The 25,174-nt window shown below is 44.5% G+C and overlaps 1 protein-coding gene across 4 annotated transcripts in view; it reads right to left on the bottom strand.

Annotated features, from left to right (window-relative positions):
• Positions 1–25,174, bottom strand: part of ABCA4 (ATP binding cassette subfamily A member 4) — a 131,619-nt gene that overhangs the window by 30,352 nt on the left and 76,093 nt on the right. For all 4 annotated transcript variants that reach the window (XM_019457550.2, XM_053892260.1, XM_053892261.1 and 1 more), the window contains 16 exons: positions 24,761–24,892; positions 23,451–23,590; positions 22,860–22,997; positions 21,680–21,873; positions 20,273–20,357; positions 17,068–17,273; positions 16,658–16,706; positions 12,104–12,348; positions 9,655–9,779; positions 9,074–9,172; positions 8,062–8,248; positions 3,989–4,083; positions 2,462–2,494; positions 922–1,027; positions 728–802; positions 327–496 (listed from right to left, as the gene is read on the bottom strand). In XM_019457550.2, coding sequence (XP_019313095.2) covers positions 327–496; positions 728–802; positions 922–1,027; positions 2,462–2,494; positions 3,989–4,083; positions 8,062–8,248; positions 9,074–9,172; positions 9,655–9,779; positions 12,104–12,348; positions 16,658–16,706; positions 17,068–17,273; positions 20,273–20,357; positions 21,680–21,873; positions 22,860–22,997; positions 23,451–23,590; positions 24,761–24,892 — 2,079 coding nt within the window. The remainder of the gene's footprint in view (positions 1–326; positions 497–727; positions 803–921; positions 1,028–2,461; positions 2,495–3,988; positions 4,084–8,061; positions 8,249–9,073; positions 9,173–9,654; positions 9,780–12,103; positions 12,349–16,657; positions 16,707–17,067; positions 17,274–20,272; positions 20,358–21,679; positions 21,874–22,859; positions 22,998–23,450; positions 23,591–24,760; positions 24,893–25,174) is intronic.

The following is a 25,174-nucleotide window of genomic DNA, read 5'->3' as shown; positions in this document are numbered from 1 at the left end:
AGACTGACTCAACTTTCCCAGTTCCTGGCAGTCACTTTGCATACTGGAAAGGAGAATATTTGTGTAAGCTCCAGGAGCAACTTGTTATCAAGACCTGAAAGGGAAGAGAACTATATACAGGCTTACTTTCCAAATAAATACCAAGAGAAAGAATGGCCAAACAGTTTGGTACACAAGGCGTTTGAAAGTCTCATGTTCATGTGTGCCTAATTTAACAACCTTGCCATCCAGCCCAGCAGCTCATGTTAGTGAGAATCCTCTTGGGGTGTCCAAAGAATGGAGAGGGTGACAAGCAAGCTGTGAGGTTGGGGGCCATGGTGGCTTACACTGTGATCTCTGAGAGCTGCTCCTTGGTCAGGTTCAGGGGCTGGCTTATGACGGTGATGCCATACTCCTCAGGGTTCTTGTCCTTGTGCAGGCTGGCCCGTAAGATGGCGTTATGAGCCACGTTGAGAAAGCTCACCAGGGCATGCCAACCTTTGTTGTTAAACCATACCTATGGGACAGAGATAATAGGCTTTGTTAGGTGGTGCTACAGCTGTTTAGAGAAAAAATGAGCTGCAGGAAAAAGAATGTAAGGAGGAAGAAGGGTTTGGCAGCTGGAAGACATTCCATGCTAGATTTCAACAGGAGAAGGGATGGAATTTAATTAAGCTGGGAAAATAAAACTAAAATAACTAGCTTATGCGAATTTTTAGCTCTAGGGCAGATTATGTAGGGCCAATACCTTAATGTTGTCTTCAGTTTCTAGATGTTTCAGGAAAGCAGGCATTTCTTTAGAGGCCTCTCTGGTGATGGGGCCCTAGAAAACCATAATGAACAAGCACCAGGGTTTCTTCCCTGCTTAGCCCTCATGATCATTTGTTTCATGATAACCAGCATGTCAAAAGTTCTATTCAAATCTTCAATCTGTTTACATACCCCGCTCACATTCATTATCTGGCCAAGGTGGCTTAAAAATCCAACGAGTGCTTCCCCAGTGATGGGAAGAACCGGGAGCTTTCCTCCGATGGAAATTCCTCCGTACCTGACAAGGGAACAAGAAGTCCTCAAGTCAGTGCCATGAACTGTGCTTGTGCTGCTTCCTACTTGTCAGTAACTCTCTCAGGTTCTGAAGGGAAATGTGTACTTTGAGGGGGATTTTCTGGACCAGGGAACAACATGGCTCCACTTTACAAACCTACTATTAACACTTCCTTGTTGCCTCCGGGATAAGTCCTAATCTTTACTGAGCTTGGTCTCTGCCTACCTCTCCAACTTAGCCCCTCCTCATGCCTTCCCTCAAGTGGCATATTCCAGCCACATCAAATCACTTCCAGAGCCCCTGATGGTCCAGGCTGCCTTAGTTTCTCTGCCTCTGCGGGGCTGCTAGCTTCCTGGGAGTGTCTTTCCCTCTTTTGAGCAACTGGCCAACTCCAACTCATCTGTTATACGTCATCTTCTCTTTGAAGTCTTCCCTGACTCTCCTTACACTCCAACCAATGATTCCTTTATGGGTCCACTTCTGTGCTTTGCGGGCACTTCTGGCAGCAGTGGGCTCACCTTCATCTGGTCAGGATCAGTCCCGCTGGGCCTCTCTGTCCGTGCCTCTCAACCCCTGCCTGCCTCCGGCAGTCCCTCACCATCCTCTCTGCCTTTAGCCCCATAATTGGGGTCCTAGCATTGGCTCTCCTGCTCTAATCGATCTTCCACAGTGCTTGGAAGTCTCAAGTGATCATCCTCAAACACTGATCTGAGCCTGTCGCTCTCTGGTTTAAAGCCCTTCAGTGGCAGGATAAAAGCCAAACTCCCAGACAGGATAAAATTAATGTGCTGCTTAGGCAAGGCAGAAGAGGGGAACTTTATTTCTCAGGGATTTAAACTGCAACCCCCCCCCCCCAATATTTCTGCTTCAACTGAAGCCCCACACTTCCCTCTAGGGGGATTTCCCTTTCGTGGTCCAGACTCTACCCAGGAAATCAAGTCAACATCAGCTCTGCTTTCATTGTAGAAGTCCTATTCCTGAGGGACCCTGGGAGGACAGCTCATTCTTAGAATATCCCTGGATGATCCTCCAAACCTCTGAAACCATTTGAGCCTCCAGAATGTCCCAGGAACAGGGTGAGTCTGGGGCTGGGCCAGACTCCCTGAGGCTCGAAAGGGATATGCCAGAGTGGCAGGGCTTAGGTTATGAGTCCTCTCACTGCAGCCTTCTACACTGTTATCCTTGTGAAGTTTTAGAACCCTCTCCAAGTGAGAATGCTCTGGAACTCCTCCTCAGGAAATACCACCTCCCATATAGATCCACCGAGATCAACTGCTGAGCACCTACTGTCAGAGCTACATATCCTTCAGGACGTGTCTTGTGAATTCCTGAGTACATACAGAGCAGCCCACATGGCTTTGAGATGTGGCTTTTTTTTATGTGCAATTATTTTAGAGGGATATGAGATTTCAACTTCTTACAAAAATAGTTTCTTACCTCTGTTCATTGACCCAGAATTTGCTCTTTAAGCTGAAAGCCAAAACAAATCATACGATGAATACCATAAGTAAGGCAGTAGTGTTAACTTTCCTTCCTAAACACTCATTGGGGCAGCTCAGTCCTCCAGGGCAGTTTTGCATTTCCTGATATCCAAACAGTGTGGAAGCCTCCAGGCCCAAGGGCTGAACCCAAATACACATGCAGAGGAAGGACCATACTCCACCATTGGCTCTCCAAGTCACATCCCACATGCTGGGCCCTCTGCGTGGCCCTGTGGTCAGGTCATTTGTCAGACCATCTGGACCCAGAAAATATGGACCACTATACCAGTTCAGAGTGAAGACTGCAGCCCTCCCATCTTCCATCCTGCATAAATAAGACTCTCATAATTACCTGCACACTTGGGAAAAGTTCTGACTTAGTCTAAGCCCAAAGTTAAGGACTGAATTCCAGCCAATCGGGGGTAAAATTATAAGACAAGAAATGAGCAGATGCCAATTCTAGACCTCATAGTTTAGGCCCAGAAACTATCACGGTCATCAAGCACAAAATCCCAAATTCCATATTGCAAAAATTTGTTGCTGAGAACAAAGTTTGGGTGGTTGCTGTTTATTATAGTATTGAATAAATTCTATGCACTCTGCTCTTAATTTTTGTGGTTGGATGGCATTTTTCATTTTGCTAACTGCTGGCTTGGCACTGCCCTCTCAGCAGCGGCTCTCACCACCAGCAGTGTGTTCTGAGTCCATTTATCCCTTGTTCAGAGTTTGATAGAGGAAGCAACTGAATGCACTACTAAAATTAGTATGTTTTAAGGCCTCAGAGCACATGGGGACTGAATTAGGGTTTCCTTTGACCCTCTTTTTAGAGCATGCTGTTGTGGATCTCTGATAGGGGCTGCTGAAACCACTCATCCCCTGGGTGGAGCCTGATAAGAACAGCTGCAGAGCTGAGAGAAGCGAGCACTTACAGAAGAGCTCGCTGGCATACTAAGGCGATGGAGGTGATAATTTACAGCAATGTGCAGTTAACCTGGCCAACCTGTGGGCTCACTCACACACTGCCATCCCACTGCCTTTTTCCTATGTTGGTCTGATTTTTTCCTTTCTCTTCTTTGCTTCTTACTTTCCCTCTTGCTTCTCTCCTTTTCTTCTACCTTTTCTCCTTTACTCTCCCTCTAAATGTGGTCTCTGTCTCTTAACCAGTTAAAACATGAGGCTGCATTACTGGATAAACTCTATGCTTTCTTATGTTACTTTTAATGGTACATGGGTTAAACTTTAAGACTGCTTGGCCTAAATAAAACAAAAAACAAAAGCAAAAACAAAATTAATCTTAAATTACATTTTACTTGTATATGTCTCAATTGGTTTTTTTTGGTTGGATGAGGCCCTCAAATCAGGGAAAATAAAATTTTCCGCTGCCCTGATAGTTGATACATTGTGAGAATCAATTATCTTCTGTCTCTAGTTAATATATTCTACAGGAAGCCAGGATTAAAAGTATAAAAGAATCTCTTCTTACCTGCTTCGTATAAGAGCAGGATATGTTTTTACCAAGAAGTCAGAGATGTTCCTGTTTGTAAGATCTTGTAGAATTTCAGAGCTGTGCTGTATTCTCTGAGGCAATGAGACATCTGTGTTAATCACCTTGGAATCTGAGGCTTGTTCGTCTCCAAAAATTATTTATGGACTCAGCTGCTGGGAAAATACTAACTAAAGCACTGGCATGTGCCTAATTCCCACACTAAAAAGTGGGAGTCATCTTTGGCCCCTCTCTCTTCTCCAATCCATTTTCAAGGTAGGATAGAGGCAACTCCAAAACAAATATCCTCATTCCTCCGGTTCCAGACTGCCACCCTAGTCCAAGCCTCCACTCAGATCTCACCTGGACCTCGACACAGACTTCCAGACTGGTATCCCTCATTCAACCCTGGCCTTCCAAAATCCATTTTCTACCTAGAAGCCAGACTGAGCTCTAAAAATATAAATCAGAATACCCCACTCCATGCTTTCCATACTCAAATAACCCGTGGGATCCTCTGAGGATCATCACCATGGCTGCCACGGCCTCATGATCTGGCCCTGCCCTGCTCTCTGAGGCCCTCTGCCGCCACTCTCCTTACTCCTCACCCTCCCCACGTATCTTCCCTGCATCTCCAGTGCACACTCCTCATTCCTGAGGTCGCTTTGCACTTGGCAGTGCCTTCTGTCTTCTTTGCTCTGCCCAGACAACCTCACACGGCTAGCTCTTCCTCATTCAAGTATCAACCTACATTTTTCTCCTCAGAGAAGTATTTTATATTTCTGTCATTCTCGATCATAACCTACTGCTGTATTATCTTCACATCTGCATCTCTGCTTGAAATTTTCTCTCCAGTTGATCTGCTTGTTTCTCTGTTACCTCCCCATAGGACATGAATTCTGTGAGAGCTCTGTGGTGTCCCCAGCACTCAGAACAGTAGCTGGAATGTAGCTTAATAAATTTGTGACATGAATGAAAGAAGTCAAGCAGTGCCTTATAATTTACAGATTGTAATAATACGCTTCAAAATATATCCAGAACTGGAAACTTATTTCGACTTTAGAGGATTCAAAAAGCCCATGAGTTTGGCCACCAGGTGGCAATACTACTTTAAATTTGGGTCTACACTGTTAGTTCAGTTTCTGGTCAATCAGGAGCCTGGGGTGTCGGGCACCACCCAGATGTAGCTGAGGGGATTTTTGGTGGCATTAAAAACACATCACATATACCATCACATACCATTCCTTATATTTTTATATACTTTCTGTCTCCCTTCCCCATTCCCATTTTACTCCTTTTAATTCATTTTCTTCACTTGGTTCCTCAAATGCTAGGAGAACTACCATCTACTGACCGCTTACTGTGAGCCAGACATTGTATTAAATCCTCCATATATGTTGTCTCCCTTCATCCTTATACTCTTATGAAAGAGGAACTGTTGCTTTAATTTACAGCCAGAGAAATTGAGGTCCAGAAAGCTCAGCTAACTTGCACCAGGTTACATAACTTGTAGGTGATTGTTCTAGGATTTCAATCTCTAGCTGTCTGTCTCCACAGCCCAGCTATTTTCACTCTATCACCCTGTATTCTCACCAAGCTGAGAATGGTACCCAGGGGACCAAGCTACCCTGGTAGAATCTAGGCTGGAACAATTGCTGGTGCCTGGTAATTTGTGAGAAAATTTTTTTTTAATTCTGTCAAATAAAATACTCCTACAACTTGATCTCTGTGCATTCTAGAAGTTAGGGATGGAGCACTTCCACCTCAGGGCCCACCACCATTCAAAGAATGTTAGGGCAGCAAGGGACCCTAGAGAAGACTGCATCACCATCCCCGTTTTCCTGATGTGTACAATTTACTACCTCTGAGTGAAGCCCATACCCTTTGGCCTTATTTCAGGCTGAATAGGAGAGTGTGTCTGAGTGAACAGGGTGAGTGGGTATAAATATGAGTATGTGACACACACACACACACACAGGGCACCTCCTGTGCAGATGCCTGAGATTCAATTTTGTTTCCAAGAGAAGCATTAATGATAGTGAGGAAATGCAGAAGTGACCAAAAAAAAAAATCACAGGAACTGGCTCGTCTTTTCCCAAGACTCGGCTATGGTGGTCTGTTAAAGCCCACCCTGCCCAGGGACCAAGGAGTAACTACTGAAAAAAGTTCCTAAACTAGGCGGGCAGCTTGAAGGTAGGATTCACGGATGAAATGAAACCTCACACAGCTATGCTTAGCCTTCTTTCCCTGTCTTCCCAGCCAAGGACTTGACATCCAGCGTCTCACCCTCAGTGTCCTGATGCTGGATATACCTGAGTGGACATGGTCACAGGGCCCCTCAGTAATCACAACAGAAGCAAAGCTTTCTCTTGGGGTACAGAGAATTGGGGCAAGTTCCCTGATTCCCTACTATGGGATCTCTATGATGCTACAGTGGCTGAGTTGTGATTCAAGGGGAAAACATATTGCTTGAGAAGTATAAAGCCATATGCTTTTAGCATAAAAAAAGAGAAAGGAGGATGCTTCCAAACACAGAATCATTTATAGGCCAGCAACTGTGACTGACGCTATGGTAAAATTCAGTTGTCCCCCATTATGTGCTCTAACTTTCTGCTGTAGGCCATAGTAACATACTTTTATCTTGGGTACAAGGCCACTCAGAATAAAGACTATAGTTCCTAGTCTGCCTTGATGTTCAGTTGTGGTTAATCATGTACAAGAGAAAGTGCAGTGTGGTAGCTTCTGGAAATCTTTCTTAAAAGATGGTGTATTTGCACACTGTCCTCTCTTCTTCATCCCTTCTTCTATTCTGCTGCCAGAGAAGTAGATTCTGCCATCTTGGGCAGTGAGGCTGAGGCGTGTTTACCATAGAGGAGCAACAAAACACAAGGTCATGGACTGCCTGCAGAAACTTCCACATGAGAGAAAAACAAACTGCCTCTTATTTTACTCACTGTTAGCTTGACGTTGTCATCAATTGAGTTTACAGTTTCTTTAGTCACATTATTTCATTGAGTTCTCAACATAATGCTATCAAATAAGTAGTTACCTTTAATTTATAAGTGAGGAAATTAAGGCTCAGAAAGGCCAAGTAACCAACCCAGGGCTCTCTAATGCCAACACCAGTGCTCGTCCCACTGTGTTACACTATGATTGTTGGGGAATCATCAGTCAGTGGCAAATCATTAGAGAGGGCCACACAAGGCCCAGTTCTGGGCAAGTCAGCTGTGGGGCTTGTTAGCAACTGAACACAGGATGAGACTCCTCTGGCCCCTTTCACTGTCTCTGAAACCCCTGGGAAAGACTCACTGTGATACATTAAGGGATTCAGAACTCCCAAGAGAGGATGCTGCTCAGAGAAAAGCATAGGTGGCTGTGTGTGTCTGTGTGTGCATATGCATGCATGTGTATGCATGTTAGTTACGTGGCACATGACAAACTTCTTAATTAGGTTGTTAACAAGAGTGCAAATACATATGCATTTGAATGGACACTATGACACTGCTTATAATGGAAAAAACTGAAAACTCACATGTTCAACGAGAGGTTAAATAAATTAAAATAAGTCGAAACAGAGGGATAGTATGCAGGCATGAAAAACAATGATGCAAATGGATACTTATTGACATGAACATATGTTTTAAGTGAAAATGGCAGGTTTTGAGACAGCACTTTGAATATAATCCTGTTTGGATGGATAAAAAGCAAAGGTTATTGGCTATTTCCAATTATATGATGATTTTTTTCTCCTGACTTAATGGTATTTTCTAATCTTTTTGTAACAAGCATACACGACTTGTATATTTTTTTCAATGTTTAAAGTTTTTTTGACTAGAATGAAGAGGCAGTGCTTGGTGGAAAATGAAGCTATTGGATACTTCTCTAATTGGCTGTGTTAGAGCCTTTTGGCACCTTTCTGAGAGGACCCCAGGACTCACCTGGGTCTTCACTCAGCTGTCAGTTTGAAATGTTAGTTGGCTAGAAACTCAGGAGGCACAGTGTATTACTTTCCCTAATCCCTGCTGTCATAGGCAGATTCGGGGCCCCTGGTTTCCCATGGAGGGTCAAGGTACCTGAGGGGGTGGGAGCCCCCCTGCGCCCTCTGGGCACTCAGGGAGCATGGTGAGCTTCTCTCTGGTGCTGCACCTGCAGGAAGGCGAGGGGTCGTCTGGTGTCCATTTCTGCTTCTGGAACAGGTGGGTGATGTTTGGGGACACAGACGGAGTCTTCCAGGGGGTTGAATTGCCACAGGGGTACTCCCTCATGGAAGGCAAAAAAATATTTCACAAGCAGCTCCAGCTGATAAAAAAATCCCTAAAAATGAGAGATAATGCCCAACCCTCTCCTTAGCCTTTCCTCTTTCTCCTCAGACCCATGCATTTTCTTCTTCTATTCTTGGGAGGTTAGTTTCTGCTCAAAAAAAAAAAAAAATCAAGACTAGAATTTTGTTGATTGACTAGGTGTGGGGCTGGGCAATAATTATCTACTTTGTGGACTGTTTTATCTGCTTTCTTCCTTCTGGCACCTCTAGCTGTTGAGAAACAGAACAAATAAGAGTTTGAAATTAGTCTATTTTGGCCCTTATCTATATCTGAAAAATACTGAATGAGAGCAGTTACAATTATATTTAAATTGTTGGATTTTTGGTGGGTTTCAACTGCCTTCTATAACTCCCTTCTCTATACTTACAGCAATAATTGAAAGTTAGCCATTTATGTAATTAATGCCACTCTTGGTCCAATTAAACAACAGCACATCCCCCACCTCCTTCCTTTCTCTGTTCAGATTCCTTTCAAATAAGTGGGAAGCTTATGTCAGTTCAGTATGGAACTTTCTATATTGAGAATTATAGAAATACAGAGCTGCCGGTGATGCAGGGGCTTCCTAAGAAGTGGTGACACCCTTGCACATGGGTGTCGAAAGAGAGGCTGGGGGACAGTGAGGGATATGGAAGCACCCATGTAATAGAGAGATGCACTGAGGTGGAGCCTCTCTCAACCTGCCATCCCGGAACCCCACCATAAGGGTCCCCCTCCCCGGGAGGGGCAGCTGGTGATGGTAGGACGGGGGTGCGCAAAGACTTACGGAAGCCACTCTTCCTTCAGGCAGCGGTTGCCAAAGCCTGGCTTGTTCAGGAGGACGTCTGCAAGTGCTGCAAGCTGCTCACTGCCTGGCTGGTCCAAACTAGACAGAGTGACAGGGGCTGAGCTGACAGACATGTGACTGGGACATAGGGACAAAGCAGTCAACATGCAACTTGACAAGTATTTATTGAATGGCTGCTACATACCGGGCACATACACAAGCCACAGAATGCTGCCTAGGAGTGATCATAGGTCTTCCGAGAAGGGAGTGTGCTACTCAAACATGCCCAGTGATCTGATGCCATATCATGTCTGTGCCTCAAAAAGGTGGAGTTCAACCCACTCACCCAACCTTTACTTTCTCTTTCCTTACTCTTGGCAGTCCTGATTGTCCACTTGGAATCACCACTTCCAAGTGGCAGGTACACTAACTTCCTTTTGGAGGGCAGTCCAAGGACCTCTACCACATTAGCTGCTGTCCCAGGGAGTCAAAAGGTGAAGGTCCACCACGCAGTCTGACCTGGGAGCCCCACAATCCATGGGATCGAATGATGACCTTTAGGGATGAGAGAGACTATGCACCTGAAGAAAGTGTACTGCTGCCCATACATCCAGGGGTGAAGGATCAAAGCAGGATATTCACCAAAGGGAGGGACGATGATGGAAAGCATCAGAGCCAAAAACACAAAAGTGGCCGGGAGCACAATCTGTTAGAAAATAAACATGGCAATGTGGGCTGTGGTATGTTAAAGACACACTCCCACACCAACACACAGACACACACACAGACAGACACACACACATACACACACACTCATTGTTCTAAATATCTCATAGCCTCATAACTAGGCCCCTGGCAAAGAAGGTCAGGCTTCTGGGGAACATTACAAGGGAAGATGTGCAAAGGCAAGCTGTGTAGCAGTAAGCACAATGTTCTGGTAGCCACTGAAGAATGGCTGAAGTAGGCCAATCCTGAGCACTGAAGCAGGCCAATGTTCAACCAGAGGTGAATCAGAGTTTCCATATCTGAATAACAAATAAAAAGAAAAAAAGGAGTGCCCAATCTACAGATTGAATGCAATCCCTATCAAAATACCAACAGCATTTTCCACAGAACTAGAACGAACAATCCAAAAATCTGCAGGGAACCACAGATATTAGCCAAAGATATTTTGAAAAAGAAAAACAGAACTGGAGGTATCACAATTCCAGACTGCAAGTTATATTACAAAGCTGTAGTAATCAAAACGATATGGTACCAGCACAAAAACAGACACATAGATCAATGGAACACAAAAGAAAACACAGAAATAAACCCACAATTATATGGTCAATTAATCTTTGACAAAGAATGAAAGAAGAAGCAATGGAAAAAAGACAGTGTCTTCAACAAATGGTGTTGGGAAAACTGGACCACTTTCTTATACCATACACAAAAATAAGCTCAAAATGGAGAAGAGACCTAAATGTGATACCCAAAACCATAAAAATCCTAGAAGAGAGCACAGGCACTAATTTCTCTGACATCAGAAATAGCAACGTTTTTCTAGATATGTCTCCTGAGGCACAGGAGATAAAAACAAAAATAAACTGTTGAAACTACATCAGAATAAAAAGCTTCTGCATGGCAAAGGAAACAATCAACAAAACTAAAAGGTAACCTATGGAGTGGGAGAAAATATTTGCAAAGGACAGATCCTATAAAGGGCTGGCATTCAAAATTTATAAAGAACTGATATAACTCAACACACAAAAACCAAATAATCCAATTAAAAAATGGGCAGAAGACATGAACAGACATTTCTCCAAGGAAGACATCCAGATGGCCAACAGACACATGAAAAGATTCTCAACATCACTCATCATCAGGGAAATGCAAATCAAAACGACAACGAGATACCACCCATACCAGTCATATAGTCAGAATGACTATAATCAAAAAACACAAGAAACAAAAGTGTTGGCGAGGATGTGGAGAAAAAGGAACCCTTATGCACTGCTGGTGGGAATGCAAACTGGTGCAGCCACTGTGAAAAACAGTATGGAGGTTCCTCAAAAGTTAAAAATAGAACTACCTTATGATCCAGTAATCACACTACTATTTATCCAAAACATACAAAAACACTAATTCAAAGGATCCATGCACCGCTATGTGTATTGCAGCATTATTTACAATAGCCAAACAATGGAAGCGGATCAAGTATCCATCATTACATGAACGGATAAAGATGTGGTGTATGTAGACAACGCAATATTACGCAGCCATAAGAAACAATGAAACCTTGCCATTTGCAATGACATGGATGGAGCTAGAGAGTATTATGCTAAGTAAAATCAGTCAGTCTGAGAAAGACAAATACCATATGATTTCACTCATATGTGGAATTAAAGAGGCAAAATTAACGAGCACAGGGGTAAAAAAAAGAGAGACAAACCAAGAAACAGACTCTTAACTACAGAGAACAAACTGATGATTACCAAAGGTGGGATAGGTGGTGGAAGGTGGGTGAAACAGGTGATGGGGATTGAGGAGGGCACTTGTCATGAGTAACATATAAAATTGCTGAATCTCTATATGATATACCTGATCCAAATAGAACACTGTAGGTTAACAACACTGGAATTAAAATTTTAAAGTTAATAAAAAAGTAATAAAAAGAAAAAAGAGGCCAATGACCTTGATATGTAGGGTCAATGCAAAAATGAATGAAAATATGACTTTACCCTTCGCTGTAAAAATAAAAATAATCTTAAAAACAAAAATCTTAAAAACAAAAATAAAAACAATCACTATTATTTTATTTTCTCTGCTATGTGAGGTTAAAAGCTTACAAAGGATCTTCATGTTACTAAGAACCAAAATAAAGGTTGGCAAGGAGCAAAGAAAGCCAATAGAACCTAAAGAGGGTGCTCATTGCTGTGTTTGAACTCCTGTGCAGGAGAAAGCCAAGGAGAGGATGGAAAGGCCGGCAGAGTGCAGGCAGGCCTTGGCCACCGGCAACCAAGCACAGGCAAGGGCCCAAAGTAGTACCTGGGCCAGGAAGTCCTTGTGGCTGCGAGCAGTGTGGTGGAATCGCTTGACCAGCAATGCCTGCATATGTTGGATGATGAGCTGTGCTCCTGTGTTGAGCCGGCTGCGTTCCTCTGGCTTCGAGGAAGAGTGGTCCTGGTGAGGAGCTGGCTCTGCAGAGCAGCCATTGGAGCCCAGGGGAATCTGTCTGGCCTTCTCCATAGGGTGTCGGAGACTGGCGTTTTCTCTCTTCTGTGGAGCGCCACCTGATTTGAAAGACTGAATTAGTAATTTAGAAAAATGCTCACAGGGTCTGGCTCCCATATGCCATTTTGTTTTTTTTCTCACTTAACTCATTTTCTCTTCATTGAAATCAGCAAGAGGGGTACCTGGGTGGCTCAGTCAGTTAAGTGTCTGACTTTGTCTTGGGTCATGATTTCGTAGTTCGTGAGTTCAAGCCCCACATGGGGCTCTGTGCTGACAGCTCACAGCCTGGAGCCTGCTTCAGATTCTGTGTCTCCCTCTCTCTCTGCCCCTCCCCTGCTCACACTCCGTCTCTTTCTCAAAAATAAATAAAACATTAAATTTTTCTTTAAATCAGCAACAAAATATCAATTCAGGCATGTCAATAAATTTTTACAAATTCTAATTTGGGGGGCACCTAGCTGGCTTACTCAGTAGAGCATGTGACTGTTATACTCAGGGTCATGACTTTAAGACCCACATTGGGTATGGAGCCTACTTAAAATAAAATAAAATTCTGTTTTTGGGTGCATGGGTGACTCAGTCAGTTGAACATCCAACTCTTGGTATTGGCTTAGATTGTGATCTCACAGTTGTGAGGTCAAGCCTTGTGTCAGGCTCTGTGCTGAGCGTTGAGCCTGCTTGGGATTCTCTCTCTCCCTCTCTCTTCTCCTCCCCCTCTCTCAAAATAAATAAACTTAAAAAAAATTGTCTTTTTTTGGTGTAAATCATCTGTCGACAGAATCACCTGAAATCCTTTAAAAATTCTCTACAGTAGCTAAAGAGAAGAGGATAGATATAAATGCATTGACAGAGAGGTCTAAAATGTATAACTAGTAAAAAAAAATTGAAGTTGCAGAACGATATGTGTAATAAGATCATATTTATGTTAGGTAGCACGTTTATCATATACAACAAAATGCATCTTATACACACATACGCACATCTGTAACTGCAAGGCTGTGACAGAATACCCACCAACTGTTAAAGCAGTTACCACTCCAGAGGTGGAGCTGGATAAAGGGCGGGGATGGGGGGGTGGGGAGGGGTGAGGGTGAAGAGTGATTTTAGCCTTTTTTTACTATTTGAATCTTTAAACAGCAAAATATATTCATGTGTAACCTGTGGATTTAAGAGTTGAATTGGTTCTTTCTAAATTCTTGGAGGCCACTGAGAAGTGGTGGAAAGACTAATGAACTAGGGTTAGGAGACCTGGGTTTGAATCCTGACTCTTAGTAGATGCACAAATTGGGCTAAGTGACTCATCCTATCTGAATCTGGGCTTTCTCACCTGTAAAATGAAAATGAAAATATTTTACAGTGTCGTTATGAAGATTAAATGAGCTAACACATGAGAATGTGCTTTAAAAACTACTCACTGCAAGTCACTAGTTATGTTGAAGCTATATAGTTCATCATCACTGATTTTTAAAAAAATTTTCCCAATGTTTATTTTTGAGGGGGAGAGGGGCAGAGAGAGGGAGACACAGAAACTGAAGCAGGCTCCAGGTTACAAGCTGTCAGCACAGAGCCTAACGCGGGGCTTGAACTCATGAACAGTGAGATCATGACCTGAGCCAAAGTCGGACATTTAACCAACTGAGGCACCCAGGCGCCTCTATCATCAGTGATTAAGGCTCATTTATAGAACGTGTTGTTGGACATAAAGGGACTTTATGGCTTATAGGAACATTGGTTGGTTTCAGCTGCTTTCTTAACCCTCCTGAAGTCCCCCAGGACAAGGGTAGCTGCAAAGGGAGTTGGGCCAGCCCAGTCATCCTTTCAGCGAACACTTCTTGCACCTGCAATGCACTATCCTGGCTTCTCTAGGCTCTCTGACGACCAGGTGCCAGAGCCCCAGATCTCCACCTCCTTTCCCTGATCAGGGCTCAGGTTTGATGTCTGCTGTGGTTGGTCCTCCTCTGGCGGGATTCGTGCTGCCTCTCCTCATGTCTATCCCATGAGCTCTGCTCTCTCTCTGATGCCCCATCCAGACTGGAGCCCACTGTTCAGGCCAGAGCTGAGTGCGCCAGCTGAGGGTGGTCAGAATCATGTTTGTCCCTGGCTTTCCACTGCCCTCTAGCGGTCACTGGCTGTGAGCCACACCTTCAGAAGTAGCACTGACCCTTCTGGTACCATGCAACTTGTGACCCAATGGACAGCTACAAGTTCCTTCAGACTTTGGAAACATGATCAGAAAACATCATCCTCTAAAACTGAGCCAATTAAAAACAATGTATTTAGCCATCTGAAAAATGGGAGGCAGTGAGAGTATAGAATTGAGGTTCCTAGATCTGAGAGCTAAAACCAGGGGTAAGACTCAGAAGCCCGTGTGACTTTAAAGTAAGTCATCCAATCTGTGTGAGCTCAGTTTCCCCCAAGTGGGGCTAATCCGTGCCTTGGCATCCTCACAAGATTATGACAATCGAAACAATGGATGTTAAGTGCTCCCTGAAGTATAAATGGCTAAACTAGTTTGAGGTAAAAGATGATTTATTTTTTTTAATTTCTTAATGTTTTTATTTATTTTTGAAGAAGAGAGAGAGACAGAGCATGAGTGGGGGAGGAGCAGAGAGAGAGGGAGACACAAAATTCGAAGCAGGCTCCAGGCTCTAAGCTGTCAGCACAGAGCCTGATGCGGGCTCAAACTCACAAACTGTGAGATCATGACCTGAGCCAAAGTCGGATGCTTAACCGACTGAGCCACCCTGGCGCCCCTAAGTAAAAGATTTGTAAATGTTGAGATAATGGTTGCTAAATCTTAATCAGAAATCACACATTGTGTTAAAACTTGGCGTGTATTAACTCATTTAATTCTCTCAACAATCCTAACAGGTGGATACTGTTATTAATCCCATTTTGCAGATAAGGAAACTGAGATACAAAGAGGCTGAGTATTTACCCAAAGCCACTCAATTAGCAAATTATGCACATCTGCCCTATTCTAAAAGCTATACTCTTAACCTCTACCCCTGCATGTCTCATTGGAACATCCTATTCTATGCTCAGGTTGACCAGTCTTCTGATATTCTCCTGAGAAGACCTAATTATTAAGGAGTATTCTGTGCAGATAAAAGGCCCCAACTCTTGATTCCATCATAGTTTCTGATATAAATTCGCTTATTTTCATTCTGGTCTTGGTTAACATAAGTCTTTGCCTTAGTGACCTGGGAGATAATTCAATTTCTGTGTCTGCAAAGCTGGAAAGAAAAGCTGGGCCCTGTGGTGAGCTGCTACCACTCTCTCCAGAGGACTGCCTTCCCTCCCCACTCTGCCAGGATGCCCACCTCTTCTAGCTGCCACATGAGCTACCTGGGTCAGGGAGCACATTTGGGCTGGCATATTTGCCCACTGGTAGTTTTAGGCATAACTGATAAACAGACTTCTGGGACCACTTATGAAGCAAGATGAAAACCACATTATCTTAACAGTTGGCATCAGAAACTTTACAGGGAGGAAATGGTCTTTGCCCAGGAAAATACTGTGATATGTTACACTGGGTAGAAAGAGATAACCAACCACAGGAGCCCAAGGCAGCAAAGGAGAATGGCCATTCAGCTTTGCCTGTGAGTGCGAGAGAAGAAAACAGAATGGAGAGAGAGGAGCCAGATCAAGGATTTTATCAGTGTGGACGGACCCTTATTGTTCTATCAAGAGCGGCCTGTGCTGTGGCATGTAATCCCTCCTACATGTCCATTTCTCTTTCCTCCACCCTCCACAGTCAAGTGCACTCATGAATGCTTTGGGTGGCTCTGGGGTTTAGAAATCACAGGAGGAGCTAGTTGGTGTCCAGGCTCACACATGTAGAAGACAGACCCCTGAATTCACAGAAATTATGGTCCCCACAGTTTCAAAGTTCCAGAGGGCACTAAATGAAGGCTCAGAATAATTTTATCTGTCTCAAAAAAGACAGAAGATCCCAGATGGCATACTGTCGCCATTATCTCTAGGGACTCTGTGGGCTGTCACTCATGCAGACAGGGGTGAATCAGAGGCCTGGTGGAGATAAGAGGAGCAGATGAGGATGGTGATGTGGCAGGTACAGGAGACCAGAAAGTGGGATGAGAAGCTTGGGGGTGGTGAAGCTCCCAGGCTGAACTCCTTAAGGATCCTGATTCATCTAGAGTCCTTCCACCCAGATGTAATTCCGTTTGTCATTCCTTTGTCATTTAAAGGAGCCAAGAATGCAAAACATGCATTGTTTGACAGGTCAGATAAATACCGTGGAGGAGTATTTGCCTGCTTTGTTGTTTCATGAGTTTTTCCTTAGATTTTCAATATAGAGCTTGGGGAGTGTGGGGAGGGAACAAGCTACACACTCTGGAACCGTACCAGCAAACAAGAGTCCTGAATCAGAATCTTCCGTGACCTTCAGAAAAATCTGTCAAGAAGGAAAAAAGAGAACATGTGGTTTAGGCATTCCATTCTCAGAAAAAAGTCTGACCCAAGCTCAGTTTTGTTGGGTACTGCTTCCTAATGGAGGGAAAATACATTACGATTTATCTAAGAACACAGTCTTCTATAAATATAAAAGTGTATGCACACAGTGACCACAACTACGTAAAACACGTTTCTGTATGGACAAAGGTATGAGGAAGTGAGCCAAAAGTGAAGATGGTTACTACGCTTGGGTGGGGAATTATGGCTTTCTGCCTTATATAAAACTTCCCCTAGTGTTAGACATTTGCAAAGAGCCACCTTTTCTGCTACCTGACAGGAACCAGCTAGAATCTCTGCCTTACCTCTTCCAGGGGAGTGTCAGAAATTCCAAAACTGCTGAGCCCCAGTTCGGCCAGTGTTTCCTCGAGCTCTCTGAAAAGGCTGGCGTATGCTCTCTGCTTGAAATTCTTATTTGGAAGAAGGAAGATAAGTTCTTGACCAATGCATTCCACCAGCTTTGCCTCTGGAACATGGTGCTGTACCATATCCATCAGTTCATTCACATTCCCTAGGACACAAAAAGAGACTGCTAGCAACTCTGTTTACCAGAACCTGGGAGACTGTGAACTTCCTTACATCCCCTTTCTTCCCATCTGGGCAAGGGGCATTTCATTCCTCAGTCACAACCCTCGCAGAGGACTGATGCTCCAGCCCATCCGGTTTTAGCCCAGTTGGCCCAGTGAAGGGCACTGAGGAGAGGAAGATGTAAGCAAAAGCACTCCCCACTAACTAGCTGGACAAACTTGGGGAGGTCATGTAACACCCCCCTCCCAGTTTTCTCCTTTTTTCAATCAAATGGTCTGTCCCTTACAAGCTATGTAACAGGAAGCAGGTCATACCCTAGTTTTTTCATCTGTGCAAAGGGGAAAATAATGGCAGCCAGGCACTTTACTGTTATTTATGAGGACTGGATGAGTTCATATACATAAAACACTTAGAATGATGTACCTGGTGCCTAGGTAAGCATTAGCTGCTATTGTTATCATGAACATCATGTCTAGTAAGAAAGCTTTTATCATTGTTATTATTCATTCTTATTCACCACGAGCCTGAAGGTTAAGTCAAAGCTGCTTTCACTTTCCTGGTCTGGCCCAAGCTACAGGTGACTTGTGTAAGACGTACACCTGGAACTGATGACCAAGCTGGGTGAGAACTCTCCTTCCCAAATCACACAGCCATGCCTGGTCTAACTTTTTGAAGAAATGTGCCATTTCCTTTGGGACTGTACCTGCCTCCTCAAATGAACAAACAAACAAACTATAACACCCTGATCTCAGGAAATGCAGAAGGGGATTGAGAAGCTGTGGAGTCAGACTGGGGCTGAGGGGAGGGAGTGTGGCATGCACAACATAGGGCATGAGGAAGTGTCCAGTGACAAGTATTTCCCTGACACCCTCGTACAGTCGGAATTGAATTTTATGCATCAGCATGTATTACTTTAACATCTAGAATCTAATTTAAAATTTTAAAGCATATATATGAAAAGCGGTTCCCTATTATCTTGAGAGGGAGGTCAAAGGGAGAGGGATTGTAGGGACTCAGAACCCAGCTCTCATGCACTTCTGAAGACAATCCTCTCAGTGAGGGTCACCCGGTGGGTTCTTTGCTTTCTTTGTTCTAAAAATTACCCACATGGAGGGATTACATGGCTTCAAACCCATGTCCTTCTGGCTACCTGGAGTGGAAGGCTTGATTTATGTCAAGTTTGTAAAGTGGACTCAATTGTCTTTAGCTCTGGGATGACTTCACACAGGGGCTGGAGGGCTCCCTGCGTGAGGAAGCAGCTTTGCCCTAACAGCTCTCCAGGGGTCATGTTCATTGTTCTCTGAGGAAGGAAATCAAGCCCGAAGCTGCTGGATTCCCAGGAATTGTGTCTTAGTCATGTGTGTCAGCCTTCCAGAGGTAGTCCTGGAGGGCAGCAGGGCTCACAGCGCCTGGCAGAGAGAGGTCAGTGAGTGTGTGGTGCTCAGTTGTGGGTCCTCCTTCAAGGAGCTAACTAGGGAATAGAATGATATTCCTCCGCTTACTTGGGGCATAACAACTTACTGCGCTTCCTACCATTCACAGCATCCCTCTTCTAGTCAAAGAAAATAAACATTTATTTAGAAATAAAGGAATATATAAAAAAAAATTACTCCAGCCAGGAGTCCCTGTTTCCAACTTGATTGTGGTGCACCACTGCATTGGTTTGTTAAAAACTATCAGTGTCTTGACCAAGATTCCTCCTGGGAGGAACCTTCAGAAAGCAGGGAGAGACCCACAGCAAGGCAGGCTAGGGAAAGACATAAAGCTGTCATCCTGAAAGGATGTGTTCATGTTCACTGCAGGTTCTGTCAGTGCAGAGTGGGCGAGAGAGGAAACGTGAGGCAAACCTTGACATTTTCCCTCAACTTTCAAGCACAGAATATAAATAGTGTCCAGTTTTCTTGTTTTATCAGATTTTAATCAGTAAATTCCTCAGACTTAGAAAAAAAAATTAAAAAAGAAAACTTGTTTTTTTTGTTTGTTTTTTTTTTTGATAAGCAGATTCCCCTAACCCCACCTATCATCAACCTGAGTCAGTACACGGGTTGAATTTTGCCCCCTCTGAGGGATATGGGGTATGTGGTATTCCATTTGCAAAGATACCCCAGAAGATGGATGGAAGTGGGCCTTCATGGAGAACAGTGAGAGATGTTGGCAAACGCTCGGGGTCCCCGAGGTCAGATCCTGTGAGGTGAGTGCCTATGGTGAGAGCCTCTCTTCTGCCTCTCCCTGGAGGTGGAGGCGCTCCTGAGGAGTTTTAATGCACCCTAACTCAAGGGAGAACTACTAGGAAGTTGGGACGCTGAGGGGAAGGTCAGGAGTGTAACAGGGATGTGTAACTCGGCATCCAGTCCATGCAATCTCTCTGGAATAGTTCACTATGAGACTGTATGTCACCATGGCTTCACCAGAAGGGCCCACCTGGCACCTAGAGAAGCCCTTCTCAGACACTAATGCCACCTGCAGCCAAGGCAGAAGGACCCAGGAGGGGAGTGGGCAGGGCAAGGAGTGAACATAGACTGTATTCCTCATTTAAGAGAAGAGGCCCGGGGCGCCTGGGTGGCTCAGTCGGTTAAGCAGCCGACTTCGGCTCAGGTCATGATCTCGCGGTCCGTGAGTTCGAGCCCCGCGTCGGGCTCTGTGCTGACAGCTCAGAGCCTGGAGCCGGTTTCGGATTCTGTGTCTCCCTCTCTCTGACCCTCCCCTGTTCATGCTCTGTCTCTGTCTCAAAAATAAATAAACATTAAAAAAAAAAAAAAAAAAGAGAAGAGGCCCTTAGGCCCAGGACTTTTCAAATTCCTCTGGGAATGGAGGAGAAGGAAGGCCAAAGAAAAAGATGAGCAACTGCAGGAGCACAGGCTTGAGAAGTACACAGAGTGTTCTCTTTGCCCCCATTAAAGCCTATGACAACAGGACACACCCCACAACACCGAGAGATGATCACCAGACAAGAACCAAGATACAGCTTGCCCCACTCCTTACCATCTAAGACTTGTTCCGGACTTATCTCGTCTATGTGGGCTGGACACCTGGTAGAGAAACCCTGAGATGCACAGCTGCAGGTCCCCTGAAACAGACAAGATTCAGTCACTTGAATGACAACATCTCCCTGATGCTGACTGCTATCACCACCAAGCTTCATTTGTTTCTGGCCACCAAAAGTGGTCAACAGATTTTCTGTCACCATTTGAATGTATTGCTTCATGTGAGCATTCTGAGGGTGTGGTTATTTGATTTTATCCTGGCCAGTGTGTGAGTCAGGCAGAGAGTAGTAGAACCTCAAAGGATGCCTTTGGCTTGCCATTATAATATGACAGCTGTGGGTCTGCCTGTGTGAGACATTGTGCTCCTCCTTCCCCATGGATGCACACTGGGCTGTGGAAATCCACCTAGAAAGCCTAGAGGCAGGAACACTTACGCCACAGTGGCCAGAGGCATAGGTAATGCTACAAAATAATAATTGGGACAACTGAAATGTGAACAGTGTCTATTCTCAAGGAGTCCACAGCACATTCATAATGCTTTACCTGATTTATCTTCACCACATCCCTGATAAGCAGAAGCAGAGATAACCAGTTTCATTTTCTGCATGCAAGGAAACCAACGATGATGAAGAATTAAGGAATTTACCCAGGATGACACTGGTTGTCCACCTTGCTACCCAGACCTGAACTTCGTCTCCTGACATGTTGAGGGGGTCTCTGCTAATTGGTATTGTTTGGCTTCACCATTTTTAGGGTATAGTCCCCAAGAAAGCCTTTTCTTGGCTTTCATTTACTAGTGGACTTTGGGTTTAATTAGGGAACATAAGGGGCACCTGGATGGCTCAATCGGTTGGGCATCCGACTTTGGCTCAGGTCATGATCTCACGGTCCGTGAGTTCAGGCCCCATGTCAGGCTCTGTGCTGACAGCTCAGAGCCTGGAGCCTGCTTGGGATTCTGTGTCTCACTCTCTCTCTACCCCTCCTCTGCTCATGCTCTGTCTCTCTCTGTCTCAAAAATAAATAAACATTAAAAAAAAATTAAAAAAAAATAATTAGGGAACATAAATGTTAGAATGAAAAACAGGAAGCTTAAATAACCACTCTCCTTAAAACTGTGTAACCTTATAGACTGAGACACTTCTACATTGCAGCACACCGTGTGTGTAGTTTAGGATTCTGGACTACAATAATCTCAGGTTTAAAACTACTTGTTTCATTTAGGGTAAAGCATCTCTGTAGGAGGGTTCGAAATGTCCATTTATCAAAATCTGCAAACAGTCTCAGAAACAAAGAGGTTGATTGCGACAACGAGAGCCCGATTTGGGTAGAGAGGTCTGGAATGGCAGCACCACACTGTACATTTCTGTTCACCCAAAACGGACTCTTTCCCTGGGCAGACACATACCTCATAGCCTGTTCTTTGGCTCTGGATGTTTTTCATCTTGCGCACCAAAGTTAAGTAGAAGCCTGTGCCAAAGCAGTTCTTCAGGAAGAGTGGGGTGCCTGAGCAATAGAGCCTTCCCTGGGAAATGATGGCGATGCGGTCCCCGAGGAGGTCAGCCTCATCCATGTGATGAGTGGACATGATGATGGTTCTGCCTGCAAGGGCAGAGGTCAGGGGGATCACAGGCAGGCCTGGGCAAGGCTGGATGGGAGAGGATGTAGAGTAACCTCCCTTTTACATAGGCATAAAAATTTGAAGTTGATAAATAAAAACAGGTATTCTGTGGCAAAGTCCAGAAAACTGGAATAATAGTGACAACAATTAACATTTGACAGCATCTTGCATGTTGTAAAACACTGTCACACACAGTATCTCTTCATCTGGCATTGGACCTGATTCAAATAAATCACCATGTATGGGACATATTTATTATAGTAATTGGCATCTATTAAGTTCCATATGCATATTCTCTGGAGCATTAAGCATTGCACTTATAATCTTTGCAAAGAACACACACACCCTTTGAAACCAACAGAAGATGTCACTAAAAGAAAACAGTAATGAGGATTCCAGGATGGCAAACTGACCACGGGATTCACCCATGCCGTCTTGTTCATGGGCACTCTGAGCTCTGCCTGCTGTCTTTCTGGATCTGCACCCTCTGGTTGGAAAGTGCTGGGATAGAGGAAAGAAGGTCCCATTTTGAGACACTGCCCTGCTATCTGCAGTAGTCCTCTGGAGCATTGGACACCTGCGTGTCACCCTCACACCTGGTCTTGAGTGACCATCTGACAGTTATGGAGTTCCTTGGGATGTCTGCATGTGACCTGGGTTTTCTTAGTCAAGGAGGAATTTCGCATAGAGCTGCACACATTGTTCCAGAGAGAAGGGCCGCAGGTTGAGAGAACCTTTTAGAATATTTTGGGAAGTAGTCTGCTCCATCAGTGATTCCTGTTTACATTTGGGTAAAAACTTCAGGAGGCTTCCACGGGAACTTAGATTTACTCGAGTGACTGCTGAAGTCCCATCAGAGTGTAGTTATGGCTGTTAGCTATACTCAGTTACAGAGCACCAGGAATGAGAGTGGAGATCACAGATAGAGCTTCAGTGAGAAGAAAGGGCACCGAGCAGTGGCTATTACCTGAGCGATACTTCAGAAGCAGGTCCCAAATTGAGCGTCTCGAATAGGGGTCCACCCCAGAGGTAGGCTCATCCAGAATAACCACCTTGGCACCTCCCACGAAGGCAATGGCAACAGACAGCTTCCTCTGCATGCCACCTAGAGGTATGCACAAGGCAACAGGTTCATGAGAGCTGTGGAGGATTGGAAGAGAAAGGCCCAGGGCTGTGGTATAAGGGGGGTTACCTTAAGACCAGCAGCAGCTTGACGCTGCCTCCTTAGATGTTTATATAGTGTTCAAACCTAGTGGGGTCTGCTTTAAATGCAGAAAAGGCAAGAAATGCAGAAATGGATAAGACCATCTGAAGGTTGTTCTCACATTTTAGTCCAAACACATAAACACCAGAATCAATACAGCTTAGGCTGCTCTAACATAGGGTTCCATGTGGGAAATGATCCAGAGGTGGGGTGCTCTTAGGTGCACAGAATAACGTTATAGAAGTGTTCCACCTCTTACGAGGTCTGTAATAAGCCTCCCCCTCTCAGGGCCTTGTGTCCTGGAAGACAATTCATTTGCCATCTGTAGTCCTGTCTTTTTCCAATACCGAGCACCTGACAGATCCTGAGCTTCTTCATTCCTCTTGTGGTGGAGGCCTGTGTCCTCCAACATGGCTTCCATCTCCAGCTGGGCCTCCTCCCAGGACTTCCCTTTCAGCTGGGAGTAGAACAGGATGTGTTCAGCCACTGTGAGGCTATGGGGACAGGGCAATGAGAAAGGCAATGGGCTCAGCAATTCTACCTCTAATGATTCACCTTATAGAAAGAATTAAGGGTGAGCACAAAGTTTTAGCAATCAAGATGATCACTGTGGTGCTGTTTATAACACAAAAAAACAAAACAAAAAACAGACCATGCTAAGTATCTAATAAGAAAGGATGGTACATTTATATAATAGTGTAGTATATAAACAAAAAATTATTTTATAGAGGAATATATAATGACATGAAAAGATGTTCATGACATCCTGAGTGAAAAAAAAACCTAACTGCATTAAAAAATGGCAGGTTACAAAATTGTATGCAGAGTTTTACTCTCCTTTATAATTAAAACACACACACACACACACACACACACACACACACACGCGCGCGCGCCTGCATAGGAGAAGTTCTGAAAAATCATACACCAAGGTGTTATGGATGGTGAAATTACAGGTGACTTCCATTTTCTTCTTTTTTGTTTTTAACTTTTTTAAAATGTTTATTTTTGAGAGAGACAGAGACAGAGCACAAGCGGGGAAGGTGCAAAGAAGAGAGGGAAAGAGAATCTGAGGCAGGCTCCAGGCTCTGAGCTGTCAGCACAGAGCCCAACGTGGGGTTCAAACCCACAAGCTGTGAGATCATGACCTGAGCTGAAGTCAGATGCTTAACTGACTGAGCCACGCAGGTGCCCCATTCCATTTATATTTCTTTCCTTCCTTTCTCTAAACACAATATAGCTTTTAAAATAATAAATAAAAGTTTCGGGGGAAAGCAAGTGAAAAGCCTCCTGAAAAGTCAGTTTTTAGTGCCTGGCTTAAGAGAGAAACAGGAACAATGGTCTCCTCTCTTGGTCCCTGAGAGGGAATATTTCAGAACTGAACAAGGGGCCCCAGGATGGACCACTCTGTCAGAGAGCAGGGGGAAGTACTTTTCTTAGGGGGTAGACCTCAGCTCCCAATGCCAGAGGCATAGCCTGACTTTCTGAGGGATACCTCTTATAGCAAGCAGGACAAAGGACCTTGAACATGGGGAAACCAAACAAGAACACACTGCCTGCTGCCCCCAGAACAGGCATCCTTGAGCTCAGCTCTAGAGAACATGTGTGTTGGGGGGCAGGGGAGAGCAAGGCAAGGGGACGATCTCAATTCCTGTTCTACTTACTGGTGGAACAGGATGTTGTGCTGTGGACACATGCCAAGACTCTGTCGGACTGCATCCAGGCTGGTTTCAATGTCCTTTCCCCCAATGAGCACAGTCCCTGATGTTGGTGGCAATAGACCCGTCAGGATGGACCTGCCAAATACAGGAGTCAGTGGCAGAAAAGATGGCCATTAGGACTGCTTTGGGATGGCAGCCCCCCACTCTAGGGTCAGTGATGACTCTCACAGTGATTCCTGCACTGGCTCTCAATTGAACCCAAACCATCATTAGCTGTGGGGACCAACAGTTTCCCATACAGGCTTTAGAACCAGTGTGTACATCCAGCCCTACTGAGGATCCACATCTGTCGTCTTTGCTTCTACTTATTTCCTAGTGCCCCAGGCAGGCACTGATAGGTTCCTGGCGTTCCCAGCT

The sequence above is a fragment of the Panthera pardus genome, unplaced genomic scaffold (assembly GCF_024362965.1).
Source record: "Panthera pardus isolate Hobbes unplaced genomic scaffold, ASM2436296v1 HiC_scaffold_11, whole genome shotgun sequence".
Taxonomy (NCBI): Eukaryota; Metazoa; Chordata; class Mammalia; order Carnivora; family Felidae; genus Panthera; species Panthera pardus.
The sequence above is the reverse complement of the archived record's forward strand: the minus strand, read 5'-3'. Positions and strand labels throughout refer to the sequence as shown.